General features: G+C 42.4%; 1 protein-coding gene across 2 annotated transcripts in view; it reads left to right on the top strand.

The window, feature by feature from the left end:
* Positions 1 to 9,489, top strand: part of Ywhae (tyrosine 3-monooxygenase/tryptophan 5-monooxygenase activation protein epsilon) — a 37,305-nt gene extending 27,816 nt beyond the window's left edge. The window contains exons 5-7 of one of the 2 annotated variants that reach the window (XM_051179985.1): positions 1,993 to 2,129; positions 6,740 to 6,784; positions 8,483 to 9,489. In XM_051179985.1, the coding sequence (XP_051035942.1) occupies positions 1,993 to 2,129; positions 6,740 to 6,747 (145 nt within the window). In that variant the 3' untranslated portion in view covers positions 6,748 to 6,784; positions 8,483 to 9,489. The remainder of the gene's footprint in view (positions 1 to 1,992; positions 2,130 to 6,739; positions 6,785 to 8,482) is intronic. The other variant, XM_051179984.1, reaches the window with a different exon arrangement.
* The last annotated feature ends 6,630 nt before the right edge of the window (positions 9,490 to 16,119 follow it).

Below are 16,119 nucleotides of genomic sequence, written 5' to 3'. Positions count from 1 at the left end.
GGGACTTTGTATGGTGGTATACATGTGTCTATAGCATGGCAGATGAAGGTTGGGACAACTTAAAGGAATTGATTCTCTAGTAAACAAATTAGGGACATCACATAGTTTTGAGCAAATTATGGTGCTGGAAATTGAACTTGGATCCCCTTAGAGGGGCAGTAAATGCATTTAACCGCTGAGCCATCTCTCCAACCTGCTTTTCTCCCGTTTTTATATCTTGTTTCTAGTTTTTAATTTGTAAATGCAAATTAAGAATTGTTGTACTGGTAAACCTGTATATTACAAAGAATTCATTGTAACCATTTTCATGTATGTGTTTAGTGCTTGAGTGGAGTTTAATAAATTCACCACTTTTTTTTTTTTTAGTAGCCATCAGTACTAGCCATTTCATCACTTGATCCAAACTAAGCTTAAGTAGTAACTACACTCCCCAATCTCTTCTAACCTGATATTGTTTGTTCTTGGCGTCTTATATAAGTAGATACCTTATATAATAAGTATCTTTCTGTCTACTGTAGTAATTTCTTGGTAACAGTATCTATAGATCTTCTATACAAGGGCAGTGGCTTAGCCTGTAATCCCAGTCATCTGAAGACTGAGGCAGGAGGATGAGTGCAGTTGAAGTCAGCCTGGGTTACAGTGCGATTCCCTGTATTCCAGTGTTGTGGAGGTGGAGGCAGGACAGCTGGTCATTTAAAGCCAGCTAGGGCTATAGGAGACAGTGAATTCCCCCATTCTTTTCCTTTAGGTAGGTGGGTTCTGAGTTGTATCCATATGCCACATTTGTGTCTTATCCAAAGATACTTGGACCTTTTTGGATTTTCTAGGGAGGGTTGTCTGTGTAGCCCTGGGTTACCTTAGAACTCAGTCAGTACAGACAAGGCTGGGCTGGCCTTGAACTCACAGAGATCCTACTGCCTCTTCCTTCCAAACATTGGGATCAAAGGCTTGTGCCACCACTTCCCAGCAGGAAAATATCTTTGTCACAAATGTATTTTGGAGGATGGACTGTATAGAGTATTTTCACAGTCTAGCCTATTTGTAATAGTTATGTAAATTGAATTAAAAATTAGTGCCTTGGGGCTCAGTATTAGAGTATGTACTTATTAGGGTGCCTGAGTTTATTTCCATCACCGGCATGGAACAGCTTACAAATGCCTGTGACTTCAGCTCCAGGGGATCTGATGCTTCCGGCCTCATCTCTGACACCTGTTCTCTTGCATATAAATACAAATACATGTATTCAAAAATAATAAATCTTGGCTGGGGGTGGTGGTGCACACCTTTAATCCTAGCATGAGGAGGCAGAGACAGGTGGATCTCTTGTGAGTTGGAGGCCAGCCTGGTCCTTAGAGTGTGTTCCAGGACAGCCAGGGCAACACAGAAACCCTATCTGGAAAAACAAACACATTTATTTGTTTGTTTGTTTATTAGAAGAATTAATTCCTTAGCTGAGTGAGGTGGTGCAGGCCTGTAATCATAGTATCTGAAAGACTGAGGCAATTTATGTAATTACTGTGAGATAGTCTCAACTGTGTCACCCCAGCTAGCACGGAACCAGATCTTGTCTTTATATACTACTGTCTGCTAACCCTCTTTGCTAGGCTTGAAATTTCAAGGGTTCGTATAGGAAGGTGTTTAAAAAGCAACACAAGTATCTCTTGAGATGTCTGAGTAGGTAGGGATGCTTCTTATCAAGCCTGATTAGCCCGAGTTTGGTCCTTGATATCTATTTGATGGAGGGGGAGAGGCAGCTCTGACCTTTAGGTGCATCCATACAAAATTCTACAAATACATCTTTAAAAAGTTTTTTTTTTTTTTTTTTTTAAATCAAAAGCAAGCTTGAACAAAAATACAGTCTTACATGTTTTTATTCAGTTATCTTTCATCGTTTGTGTTACCTTTATAGCGGTGGGAATACTGGAATAACTGAGAAGGTTCGTTGTTCCTATTGTTACTGTTAATTGAGTACTGACGATGCATTTATTTCAGGTTGGCAAAAGCAGCTTTTGATGATGCAATTGCAGAACTGGACACGCTGAGTGAAGAAAGCTATAAGGACTCTACACTTATCATGCAGCTGCTACGTGATAACCTGACGCTCTGGACCTCAGACATGCAGGGCGATGGTGAGCAAGCCCAGATGTTTCTCTTGGTGTTTGTTAATCTTTGTTTATAATTTAGACTCATAGCCTGTCTACAGTAGTTAAAGTTTATTCCTTCTATAGGGAATAGTGCCCAAGTCCCATCTTGGCCCTTGATAGAAAGTAAAAGGCCTATTTGACAATTTCATACATGTGTAGAAATACTATGCAAATATTCAAAACTGTAAAAGTTTTGCCTTTAATAATGGTTGTTTTAGTACTTATACTGCTTTAGTCATTATAGGGACAAAATGACAGGAAACCATTTCCCCTTTATTTTTAGTTATTTATTTTATTCGTGTGAAGAGGGAATTAGATCTCATTATAGATGGTTGTGAGCCACCATGTGGTTGCTGGGAATTAAACTCAGGACCTCTGGAAGAGCAGTCAGTGCCCTTAACAACTGAGTCATTTTTTTAGCCATCCATCCATCCATCCATCCATCCATCCATCCATCCATCCATCTATCTATCTATCTTTAACTCCATTGTTTTGTCTTACGTGTTTTGAGTATTTTCCCTACATGTGCTGTGTGCTGCATGAATTTCCTCAGAGGCCAGAAGGCGGCAATGATGACTCCCCTAGAATAGGAGTTATAGATGTTTGTAAGCCCCCTTGCTGGTGCTGGGAATTGGACCTGGGTCCTTTAGAAGAGCAGGCAGTGCTTTTAACCACTGAGATATCTTCTGTCCCCCATCATTTCCTTTTACCTTTCCGAAATTCAGCTGGAAGGGGGTAGCAGAGGTTGTTTATGAAACTATGTGGCATTATTAGGTATTAATGACACATCTCTGCATGGGGAGGGGTCTCTAAACCTGAGGCCTGTGTGTGCCAGGTACATACTTCTCTTCTGGCTGTACCCTGGTCCCTGTGTAGAAATCTTTCTCTGAAAAGCAACTATTTTCCTCTAGGGTTCTAAAAGAAATAAAATGATCTGTCCTTAGGTCTATGCTTAAGAATTCTGGTATTGTCTGTTCTTAGGTTTTCATTTTCAAAGTTATTGTTTTGGGGGAAGTAATTGCTGCTTGTGGGAATGCATGTGTAAATTTAACTTCAAATATATAAGTTGAAGTTTGTCACATTTGTTGATTTTTAAGGTTTGTGTGCCTGCATGAGTGTGTAGGTAGAATCCAGACCCTTGTGCATGTTAAGCACATGTTATAACACTTAGCTACACTTTATTGGTTTTTGTAGTTATTTTAGTGTAACATTAGATGTCCTAGAACTAGCTCTGTAGGCCAGGCTGGCCTCGAACTCATAGAGATCTGCCTGCCTCTGCCTCTGCCTCCCAAGTGCTGGAATTAAAGGCTGGGCCACCACTGCCTGGCCAAAGATAGGTTTTATCTGAGGTTGATGACAAAACTATTGAACAACTATTGTGAATTAGTTTTATTTACTTGGTGTGGGGAATTGGAAACAAAGTATTAGGTTTTTTTTTTAAATAAGATTAATTCATTATTAAACAATTATTTTATGAGTATGGGTATTTTGCCTACATATATGTCTGTGTACCACATGTGTACCTGGTGCTTTCAGAGGCCAGAAGAGAGATTGTCAGAGCCCCTGGAACTGGAGTTACAGGTGTGAGCCATCATGTAGATGCTGGGAATTAAACTTGGGTCCTCTGGAAGAACAGTCAGTGCTTTTAACTTCTGAGCCATCTCTCCAGCCCCAAGATTTCTTAATTTTTTTTTTTTAAACGAGTGTTTTGCTAGCATGTGTAAGCATGTCATGCATGTCCAGAGCCCAAAGAAGCCAGAAAAAGGGTGTCAGATCCATGGAACTGGAATTACAGGTGGCCATTAATTAACTACCACATGAATGAAGGGAATAGAATTTATGAACTCTGTAAGAGCACCCCTACCATTGAATCATCTCCCACCCCAAAGTTAATCTATGTTTTTGTTTGGTTTTTCAAGTCAGGGTTTCTCTGTGTAACAGTCCTCACTTTGTAGACAAGGCTGACCTCAAACTCACAGAGATCCTCCTGTCCCTGCCTTTGGGATCAAAAGTGAATGCCACCACTGCCTGGTTTAGATTTTCTGTCTTAATTGCAGTAATGTTAAGAGTGTTACTCAGGCAGAGGCTTATATTTAATAGCTTCTAACTATAGTTTCTGGTTGACCTTTGGAAGTGTGCATGGGTTATGAATGCTATTCATTTCTGTTCTCTGACAACATTAAGTTTGATTTTTGACTTTGGCTTGTACTAATATGAGAAGTTCTTTGGTTCAGCTTCTAAAAGCTCACTAAGTCTCTGTGTATTACAAGACAAGTATTGTAACAAGATACATGATATGAACTTCCTACACACTTTTCCTACCATCTTGATAGGCCTCCTTAATGGCAGTGCATGCCTTTATTCTCAGCACTTGGAAGACAGGTGTAAGTTCAAGGCCAGCTTGATCAAGAGAGCAAGTTCCAGAGTAGCCAGGACTATACAGAGAAACCTGGTCTCAAAATAAAATCCCCCCCCCAGCTTGTTTTATTTATTTTACTGGTTATGTGTGTGTGGGCATATGTGACATGTGTAGCCATGTTAGTGTTGGTATTTAGACACATGTGGTGGAGACACATGATGTTGTGGGGTGTCTTAAATCCCTTACTTTTGAGACAAGGTCTCATTGAACCTGAAGCTCACCCTTTTGGTTAGGCTGGCTGTCCATTGAGCTCCCACCGTTTACCTGTCTCTGCTTCCTTACTGCAGCATTTGCTCCCATGCCCAGCTCTCATGTGGGTGTTGGATATTTGTAATGGGGACATTTTGCTTTTACAACAAAAACTCCTACCTACTGAGCCATTTTGCCAGTCTTAAGATTTTCAGTTGGTAGAGTACTTTCCTATGTATAATAAATTTGAGGCCTACCTGAGCTACATCATTATAGAAAGTTGCTTAGTTGTGAAGTTTGGAAAGTTCATATTTTGCAATTCTGCTGTAGCTCATTATCAGTGATCAATCAGTGTCAATAAAAGTAATGTAGCCACTTGCCTCTAATCCCAGCCCTCTAGAGGCTGAGGCAGACAGATCTCTGAGTTGTGGGCTATCTTGGTCTACTACTGAATTCTAGGCTAGTCAGAACTACATAGTGAAACCCTGCTCCCACAATTACCCTCCCATTAAATGAAATACAATTTATACAAGTTTAACTTTGGTTTGCTTAAACTTCATTTATGTTTTGTGTGTGCATCCACATGGAAGTGTGAAGACAAGTTTGCAGTTTCTTTCCAACTTTGGGGGTGGGTGTGCTCCTGGTTTCTCTGTGTGGACCAGACTGGCCTTGATCTCAGATCCTCCTGCCTCTGTGTGCCACCACACCTAGCTCACCACCTTTTCTTGGGTTCTGGGGATTGAACTTAATATTTTTAGGCTTGAAAACAAAATGTCGTCTTATCCGGGTCTTACTAGGCCTTATAAATTATTAAAAATTCTCTGTGTGTGGGTGGAGCAGTTTGTGGTATACATGGAGGTACCATCCACTGTGTGTTTGTGTGTTTGTGTTTCAGACAGAATATCTCATTGCTCTGAGCCTTACTGATTGCCTAGGGTGGCTCCCCAGCATCTGCAGAGATCCATCTCTCTCCACTACATCATAATTGCCCCCCCCCCCTTTTTTTGTGGTATTATGCTTGTGTCGCAAACACTTTTACAGACTGAGTTCTTCCATTGGTGTGTGTACATGTGTTGTGGGATTACCAGTTTTCCATCATTCAGCTTTAGTTAGAGCACTTTTTTTCTGTTGAATTTCAAGACAGGGTATCTCTGTGCAGCCCAGGCTGTCCTTGGAACTCTGCTTCCTCCAAGCACTGGGATTGAAGGCATCTACCACCACTGCCTGACTTAAGTTAGAGCCCTTTTATTTTACTTCTAATCATGAAAAATAATGTTATTAAGTGTTTGACTTGAGAACAACTAATGTTTTATATTTTACTTACCTATTTGTATGTCTTTTTCCTGTAGAGTATGTTAATGGTTGGTTTAATTTATTCAGCATAATATTTTTGTTTTATTTTTGAGTATTTTGCACGTGTGTGTGTGTGTGTGTGTGTGTTAGTGTAACTACATGACTGCCTGCCTGGTACCTGCAGAGGCCAGATGAGAGTGTCAGATCACATGGAACTTGAGTTACAGATGGCTCTGAGCCACCATATGGGTGCTGAGAACTGAATCCATACTGGCAAGAACAGCCAGTATTCTTAACTGCTGCTGAGCTATCTTATCAGCCCAAGAAGATAAACCTTTTTAAAAAATAGCTATTTGTGTGTGTGTGTGTGTGCACAAGTGCGTTTGTGCACACATGTGCATGCTGCAGCATACATGTGTGCACAGAGGTTTTTTATTTTTTAAACAGGGCCATGCTGTTAAAAGGACAACTTCACAGAGAGGAAATGTGTAGGCTCTGGCTGCTCCTTTTCCTCCTGCAGTGAGTCCCAAAAGTTCCTTAGGAGTGAAGGGAAGAATTGGAGAGGTTAATTCCTGAGGTTTATTCAACTGGAAAGACCAGAGCTGACTCCTGGATGTTTCCTTTGTCTTGTGGTTTATTTTCCTGTAATGTGCTCTCATCTGATTATTCTCCCTCCCTCTCTTCTTGACTGTAGATTCCTAAAGGAAAACCCAACTCTTCTTTCCCTTAAAACTACTTTGTAAGTCGTTGCTGTGGTGCAGGGAGCTTTGCTTTTATTTGGGGTCTCACTGATCATGCTTGTCTGTTCCACCTGTCCTTACAGACTCACCTGTTTACATTCTCAGGTGCTAAAGTCTGGAGACAGCTGTGGCCTGCTACCTGCCTCGTCTAGTTTGTGTGCCTTACATATGCAGTGACTTTCATGACTCGTGTCTGAGTGGCTGAGATTCTTGTTATGTCTGCCAGTTGCTTGTGCGTGTTCCTGTGGTCTGTTAGCACATTTCCCAGTGTGTTCCTGTTACAAATGAGACTGAATATGCAAGTTTCTGAGCTTGGATGCATTATTGCTCTGGAGGGTTGGCCTCCATTCTTTACCAGTAGCTGGTTATGTTTGTCTTTTGCATGTCTTTTCTGTCTTACAAGTTAAACTGTCCATGTGCTTTTTAAGCAACTTTTGAGACAGGGTCTTATTATGTAGTTCAGGCTGGCCTTGAACCTTTGTGATGAAGACCTGATTTGTTGAATAACATATCAATGTCAAACTTCCTTACCATAAGATAGAGTGCTTTACTTGATGCTTAGCTGTGGTGATGCATCAGGCTGTTTAAAAAGCTGGCCTTAGTATAAATGCTACATGTTTATGCATTATAAATGGACAGCTTATCAGCTTAGAGGTTTCTCTTGTTAGGCTGTGGTTTTTTTTTTTTTTTTTTTTTTTTTTTTTTTTTCATGGTTTAGTAGCATTTTAAAAACTGGTTTAGTAGCAGTTAACTGAGTGTGTGGTTCCATGTGTTCTTTTATGTATCGCTAGGGATTGAACATAGAGCCTTTTGCATGCTAAGTTCATGCCATATACCCTATCCTCTGGTTAACTGATTTCTTTTTTTTTTTAATTCAAATTAGTAATTCTCCATATTATAATATACAAAAGAATATGATTTTTTACCTGTTGGATTATTTTTTTTTTTTTTAGCAAAAGCTTCGCATGTTTTCCTTACTATGGCTGACTCAGTTAATGCTTATAAGTAGGTAGATGACCCTCTCCAGTGAATAGACTTGGCTTTCTCTTGCATGTCATAGTGCAGTTGAAACTTGAAACTTGGCAGGCTAATTGTCATGTTCAAAGAGTAAAGAGAAATAGCATGAGAACTGGCTCAAATGCCCTTCTGTAATAACCTCAGTGACCATGTGTTTCACTGTGAAGGAAAGACTCAGCTGTTTGGCCTATCTGGCCAGCATACAAAGAAATCCTCCTGTCTGTAGCACATCCTCTCCAAACACCGGAGGACTCTCATGGAGCTTTTATTCCCTGGGAGACCTGATGTTGAGCTGGTGGGTAGATTGCCCCTACCCTCCCCCTCCAAAAGATAAAAAGCAAAATACTGTTGGTTCTTGAAAGGTGAGATTATTGAGAAAGATTATTTGGCTCAAGAAACACTTGAAGGTCATTTTAAGAGTATATCTGCTGTGTACTCAATGAAGAGCTTGTTTAACAGAGACATTTGATTTCTGAGCCTTTACATTTTTTAATTTTATCACCCTCTAACACTTGACTGTTTCAGGACCGTGGTTGGCAGCTCCTGGTTTAAGCATCTCAGATTTGAGAAGGTCTCTCTGCCTGCTCAAGTTTGCTAACAGTTGTAGTAAAACTAGGAACCCTTAGCTTGGACTGGTATCTTTGTGACCGTGTGAAGTAATTATGCCTTGTTCCTTACAGGTGAAGAGCAGAATAAAGAAGCGCTGCAGGATGTGGAAGATGAAAATCAGTGAGACATAATAAAGCCAACAAGAGAACACATCTCTGACCACCCTCCCTCCCCACCCTCCCCCTGGAAGCTCCCCATTGTCACTGAGAACCACCAAATTTGACTTTCACATTTGGTCTCAGAATTTAGGTTCCTGCCCTATTGTTTTTCTTTCTTTTTCTTTTTTTCTCCCCTCCCCCTTTTTTAAAACAAACAAACCGTTTTCAGAAGTTCTTAAAGGCAAGAGTGAATTTCTGTGGATTTTACTGGTCCCAGCTTTTAGGTTCTTTACAACACTAACAGGACTGCATAGAGGTTTTTTTCAGCATTACTGTATTGTCTCCAGCCACATGTGGCAAGATCATCATTAGAAATGGAAATGACATTTGAAAGCCATTAGACTTCTAGGTGATGCATCTAAGAAAGATTAATCACATGATAGAGGCATATGTGCTGTCATTTTTCCTTTTTTAATTGTTTAAATTGAATTTTATACCAATGTTTAAACTTAATGGGTGTTAACTTGAGGTGTTTTGGGGGAGTTTGTTGTAATGGTTTTGCTGTAAAATGTGTTTGGAACTCTGCTGAAGTGTTGCTGAAAAGCATGGTGCTGGTAACAGTTCAACAATCCGTGGCTGCTCATTCTTGCCGACTCCTCCCCCCTCCGAAGCAGGTTAGCATTGAAGGTGGTATGGAAGCCTGCATGCGTGTTCCACTCTCTTCCTCCTCCCTTGCTCCTCAGCCTCCTTCCCTCCTCCTTCGCTCGCTCAACCTCTTTTGTTCAGTATGTGTAACTTGAAGCTAATTTGTACTACTGGATATCTGACTGGAGCCACAGATACAGACTCTGTATTGTTCTTACTGAAACACAGCATGGAATTAACATTAAACTTAAATAAAACAAACCTAAATTAAAAATGCCAAATATATTATGCCTCCATCCTTTATACTTCTAAAATAAAATCTCTAGTCCAAACATTTGACAGTATTGTTTGTCTGAATGTGAAAATATTCCCCATTTTATCTTACATAAATCACTTGTTTCACAATGGTATGTATTGGGGGTGTGGGGAAAATGCTTCTAATATGGTGTTGAACAACCAAGTCAGTAGATTACATGTCCTGTCTTTAAACCCAGTTAGCAACACAATATTTATGTTTAAGTTTATCATTAAAGTACAACAATCATATTTAACACAGGTGTAGCTATGGGTCATTTTCTGTTGTGTAATTTTGAGTTGTACGGCAGGTCAAAATCCCTCTTTGGTCTAAAGTAAAATTACACTAACTCACTGCAAAAGCTAGTAGCAAGAACAGAGTAATTGAATCCCTTGTTAGTATCACCTTTACTAGAAAGATGTAGAATATGTGCATAGTTTGTTCAGGGGCAGTGTATATGGTAGTGTGAGTAGATACTTTGGTCTCTTTTAAAATTGCTGAATGCCTGAGTTCCTAAGAATAACTCAAAAGGTGTATCCAGTTTTGCTGTTATATAGGTGCTGCAGTAAGCAATGTTGAGTGTTTGCATGTGTAGCATTGTGAAGGCTCCCTGTTAGAGAATGTACCTTTTGCAGTGCTGGAGTTGAAAGACATGTTTTCAATTAGATAACACTCCCCACAGTTCACTTTTTAAAAAATGGCATGGTACTTTTGAACTCTGGTGTATTTAGTGGATGGTGGTACCTAGCCTTTTTAAGACAGGGGACTGTCCTGTAGCTTGCTTTGTAGACCAGGCTGGTTTGGAACTCAAAAGAGATCTGCCTGCCTCTACCTCCTGAGTGCTGGGATTAAAGAGTCTTAAAGACACTTGCCACTGTGCCCTATGCTTTCTGATTTTCAAAGGGAGGACCATGGTTATTATACAAGGTCACGTTCACACAGACTAGCTAACCCAGCCTCCCAAATTGTTAGTATAAGCATGCACATGGCCAGATTTTAGTATTATCTCCATGACATGCCAGCAGTTGCAATGATTTTAGTGAATTCCTTCTCCATAAGGGGGGTTTCAGATGATTGATTGCTTTATATCCAGAATAGTTTCCAGATAATTAATGCCCACATCGATGAAATTTTAAAGCCTTAATGCAGATGTTCAGGGTTACTGCACTGGACACTGATGCTTCATGACTCCTGGACGTAATCTAGTCAAAACAGTGGACACAGGGCTGGAAAAATGGCCCACTGATTGAGAGCACCCGTTTAGTTCCAAGAACCCATATCTGGTCACCCACCATAGCCTGTAGTTCCAGTTCCAGCAGATCTGACTGATACCTGGCCTCCACAAACATCAGCAAACACGTGGTGTATGTTTTTTTTTTTTTTTTCTTTTTTTTTAATGATGAATCTTTAAAAACCAAAACTGAGGCCAGGGGGTGGTAGTGTATGCCTTTAATCTCACAGCACTGGGGAGGCAGAGGTAGGTGGATGTTTGGAGTTTGAGGTCAACCTGGTTTAGAGTGAGTTCTAAGGCAGCCAGGACTACATAGAGAAACCATGTTTCCTACCCCACATCCCCTCCAAAAAAACCCATGAGCCTGATAACTTTGAGGTAGCTACCAAGCAGTCTTATTAGATTGAAGTAATGTCGAGTTTTGTTCCGTTTTTATTGTGAGGTTGTGTCTTGTGTTAATTCTGCCTGGCCTGGGAATTCAGTTATGGACGACTTTGAACTTCCTGCCTCCAGGTTGCTGGAAGTATGCCACAGGTATAGATAGGTAGGGCTGAGGATAAAGCCTGGAACTTGCAAACGGGACAGCACTATACCAATCAGGCTCTACCCCCAAGGGTGGCCATTGTCCATAGTGTGACTCTCCATGTATTGAGCAAACTTAAAAGATTCATGAGCATTAACATTTTTTGCTTTTTTTTCAAGACAGGGTTTCTCTATCCCTGGCTGTTATGGATGGACCTGGAGCAGTAACGTAGGCTGGTCTTAACTAGGAAATCTGCACCTCTGCCTTCCAAGTGTTGGGATGAAAGGCATATGCTACCACTGCCTGGCTAAGTTAGTTTGTTTTTAAGTTTGTAAGTGTTTATCCTCTGATGGTAATGTCCTCCCTGTTTCTCTTACTGGTTGATGAGTAAAACACTGGCAAATAGAGGCAGGAAGATAGGCGGGACTAGGAGATGAGAATTCTGGGAAAGATAGGCAGGGAGAGACCTCAAGGAGACCTTGTAGAGACTGGGAGGATATAGGATGTGCCAGTCATTCTCTGATAAAGGCCATACATAAATTAGTACTTATGGATTAATAATTAGAGCTAGCCAATAAGCCCTAGCCATCGGCCAACAGTTTATAATTAATATAACGTCTCTGTTCATTTGGCACTGAAGCAGCAGATCAAGTAACTCAAGCTACACTCTTCTATGTATGTACATGTAGCAGGTATGTGTCTGTTCCTTACAGATGCCTGAAGGAGTCCTATCCATCCCTTAGATCTGGAGTTACAGGCAGTTGTGAGCTTCCATGTGGTTGCCAGAAGTCAGAGCCTCTGTAAGAACAAGTTCTCTAAACTGAAATCTCCAGCCCTTCATGAGCATTTCCAAGCAGATTTGGTAAGTTAAAAGCCCGCTTCAGCTGCGTAGTGAATGGAAGGCCAGCCTTTACTACATGAGCTGAAAGACCTAAAAAGTAATGTTAATGATGGACTAACCTGGAAACCAATATCTGTTCCTTGGAATTTGCTAGCTTCCTCTCACAAGGCCCTGAGATAAGAAGAATTCACACTGCCCCTCCTTTCCTGTGAGTCAACAGGTGGTAAATAGGGTCAAGAGATGGCTATAACTCTGGTTTGCCCAGACAAGATTAATTAGCACACCTGAGGCCCTAAGGTCTGCTGACCCTAATAGCAGACCATCTGGCCTCCAAGGGTCACGTACTCAATGGACAGAGGGTCCCACCCCCTCCCTAAGCTTGTGGGGTTGCCTTTAAAAACACCTGGGCCCAGGGGAGGGGGCTTCTCCCTAGCCTGCGTGCTGGAGGAGCCCGTTTGCGCAAATGTTTCCTGTTCATTAAAGCCTCTTGGTTTTGCAGCAACTGGACTGGACATTGAGTTCTTGGGGTATCGACCGAACCTGGAAGACTCCTCATTCTGAGGGTCTTACAGAGCCACAGAAATTTCTAAAGTAATAGCAAGTCAGGAGAGTCAGCCAATGCTCTAAACCTCGGAACCATTTCCAGTCCCCCTCCTTTTGTGATTGTGAGTGTGTGTGTGTGTGTTTGTGTGGTCAACAAGTACTTGAGTTTGCAAAAGCCAGCTCTTTACCAGCTGAACGGTTTCTTGTCTACCACATATGGATTATTTCTCCTGTGTTTGTCCAGCCATGGTGGAGTAAAGCTAGAAATCAATGAAAACTAGAATATACTTAACAAACTTGAGAGTGAACAACACATTTGAATGTTGAGCCATTGAAAATGTAAAGGTTACTAAAATTGAATGAAAACAACAGCATGCTAAAACCTATGGGGCACAATGAAAATATTTCACAGGGAAGTGTATGTGTACCTAGTCCTCACATGACTCAGCAGAAGCAAAATCCACAGAAGGGATGAGGTCTAAGGTACCTTCAAGTGGAAGGAGGAAGAGTCCATGAAATAAAGTTCTTTCAGATAAGATCAGATTGGCAAATCTTTAGCCAAATTCAAGTACAGACATGAGCTACTACGCCTGGCCAGTTTTATGGGGTCATGACAGCCCCGCCTGTGGTACTCTGCCCTCATTCCTTGCCCATTCCACTGGTCATGCTGGGCTCCTTGAAGTTCCCGGCCCTACCAGGCCTGCCTTTGTTCCAAGAGGCCACAGCCGTTCTCTCCACCTGGACCACCCGCAGTGCCCTCTCTGGGCTCCTCATCAGAGCCATCTGCGGAGGTCACGTGACTTTCCCAGCTACCTAGCATTAATGTATTGTAGACCTGCTGGACAATAGCACCCATCTGGGCTGCAGCGTCTCCGGAGACCCGGACTTGAGGCCTGTATGGTTTGCACAAACATTTTAACTTGTTTATTATCTAAAGAATTTATTGTGTGTGTTTAAGTGAGGGAGAGGAAGGAGGGAGGTTGAGAGTGAGTATGCAAGCTGGTTTAGGTGGGTGGAGGTCAGAGGACAACTTTCTGTTCTCAGCCTCCATCTTGTTGATGGAGGGACTCTTGTTTCTCAGGTGTTTGTTCCAGGAAGAAGGCCCCAGGTCAGGAGTTGCTGGGATTATTAATTTATCACATCACATCCTGATTTTTTTTTTTTTTTTTTTTTTTTTTTTTAAATACAGGATCTTTACTATGTAACTTTGGCTGTTCTGGAACTGGATGTGTAGACCAGGCTGGCCTCAAATTCAAGAGTCATCTGCCTCTGCCTCCTGAGTGCTAGGATTAAAGACAATATCTTACCCTTTTATTTTTTCTTTTGTTTTTGGATATTTTTTTTTTTTTTTTTTTTTTTTTTTTGAGACAGGGTTTCTCTGTAGTCCTGGCTGTCCTCTCTCTAGATGACTGTGGCTTCGAACTTCGTGATCCACCAGCCTCTGCCTCTGGAATGCTGGGATTAAAGGCGTAGGACACCACCACCCTGCCACCACCGCCTGGCTTCATCTTGCCTTTTTTTATTTGGGTTCCGGGAATCACACTCAGGTCCTAGTGGCAGGTGCAGCTTGATCAGCCCCATACATTCCATTTCCTTATCTGTAACTTGGGAGCCTGTTTCAAATGGGACCTTCGTGAGGAGTAAATAAGAGGCAGAAGGATCACCATAAATTGGATACTAGCCTGGTTTACAAGTGAGACCATTTCAAAAAAAAGAATACATGGGACAGTAAGCCCTCAGTTGCCTTTCCCCTTGTGCCCTCCAGATCTTCCAAGGAGTTTCTCGAGCTAGTGAGATTGCAATACAATGTTCCCATTTACTCTGAATTATATATCGTTATAAATATTAACAAATAAGACTTAAAAAGGACACCTTCGGGACGAAAGTACAAAAGTTGTGTTGTGGCGTTGCAGTTTGAGGACGTACTCTGCAGCCGTCACATGGTAGCAAAACCGTAAGCAGTGCACGAATCCGCGTCGACGACAGCCAGAGTCCATGCATCGGGAGGTTCACTTGGCTAGAGGACAATGGGCCGGACATGCTTGGCCAGGGCTCAGCTGGTGGGCCGGCCGCGGAGGTGCAGTTCCTCGTTCTCGCCACTAGAGGTCAGGAGGTCACCGCCTCAGGGCTGGAAGACGGGACTTGGGGGCCTGGGTGGCTAATGGCAGTGGGCACGGTGGAGACCAGGACACGAGGTGGATGCCGATTCAGGAGACGCCTTGGTTATTGACATAACTTTGGAATGACCTTTGTTTTTGGTATCAAATTTCCTCTCTGCAACGCTGATGGACCAGAAACAAGACTTCTCAGAGGGCTTTTTCTTTTTTTTCTTTTTTTTGGCTTTTCGAGCAGGGTTTCTCTAGCTTTGGAGCCTGTCCTGGCACTAGCTCTGTAGACCAGGCTGGCCTTGAACTCACAGAGGTCTGCCTAGGGCTTTTCCTTTAACAGAGCTGCAATGTGTTGGGGATTTAGAAATGCCCCAGGATTACAGGAAAATTCATCACTTTTTAGTGGGTTACTGCTGGGCACTAACACATGAGCCAATCCTACTTACTGACTGGGGCAACAGGAATCCAGGTACTTGACCCTTCTGAGCTCTGTTCTCTTGCTGGGCCTCAGTCTCCTCATGTCTAATAACACTTGTGTATCTTCAGGAGGCTGTCAGGCTCCTCTCAGAACAGGATAACCCAAAGGGCAAATACCAAATTACTCAGATCACCAGGTGCTTTGACATGCCTTCTTTAGGCCCCCCAGAGGCTCCCATTTCTAGCTTTTTGGGAAAACACCGGTCTTGACTCTGGGCTGGGGGTAGGGCAGCTGAGTTTCAGGGCTTGGCTGTGGCCTTTTGGCACAGATGATTTCAAAGCCAGCTATAGGTCGAGGTGGCAGACCTCACCAAGCTCCAGCCACTCAGGAGGGAAAGGAGTCCTCACCCTCAAACAGTTAAAGGGCTTGAGGTTTACATCTTGCTTCATTCACTTCCTCCCAGCTTGGTGGCCTTAGAAGTTTATCAACTTCTCTGAGACCATTTCATTTGTAAAATGGGTTGACCAAGCCACCCACCACACAAGATGATAAAGATTCTATATGAAGGTGCCTGCCAATTCAGTAACATTGGCAAAGGCTTTTCAAGCCAGAAACCCAGTCCCTATAAGCAACAGGTGACCCATTTTGCCTGCCAAGCAGGGGAAGACTGGTGAGCACTTGGGATCGGAATCATGACCCGGGTCCTTATTTTAGCTGTAGGAGGATGCTGAGCTTAGGGCAGGGCATCTTTCCCCTCAGAATCCCCATACCTTGTTACTCAGTGATAGGTTGAACAAAATGGGGCTCTGGGATGATGGTGGAACCTCTTGGTTCTCTGCTCCCCCTGTGTTCCTGAAGCCCCCGTTGGCAGGAGACATTTGGGGGCTTCAAGATTGAGATGTGTCACACCCTATCCCAGAAAGTGAGGGCAGAAGTCCCACCCCTTCCCCCAAACAAGGCTCTGTCTTCCACTGCTATTCCTGAAGGTCACCCACCCACTGTCTTG

Source organism: Phodopus roborovskii, unplaced genomic scaffold (assembly GCF_943737965.1).
Source record: "Phodopus roborovskii unplaced genomic scaffold, PHOROB, whole genome shotgun sequence".
Taxonomy (NCBI): domain Eukaryota; kingdom Metazoa; phylum Chordata; class Mammalia; order Rodentia; family Cricetidae; genus Phodopus; species Phodopus roborovskii.
The sequence above is the reverse complement of the archived record's forward strand: the minus strand, read 5'-3'. Positions and strand labels throughout refer to the sequence as shown.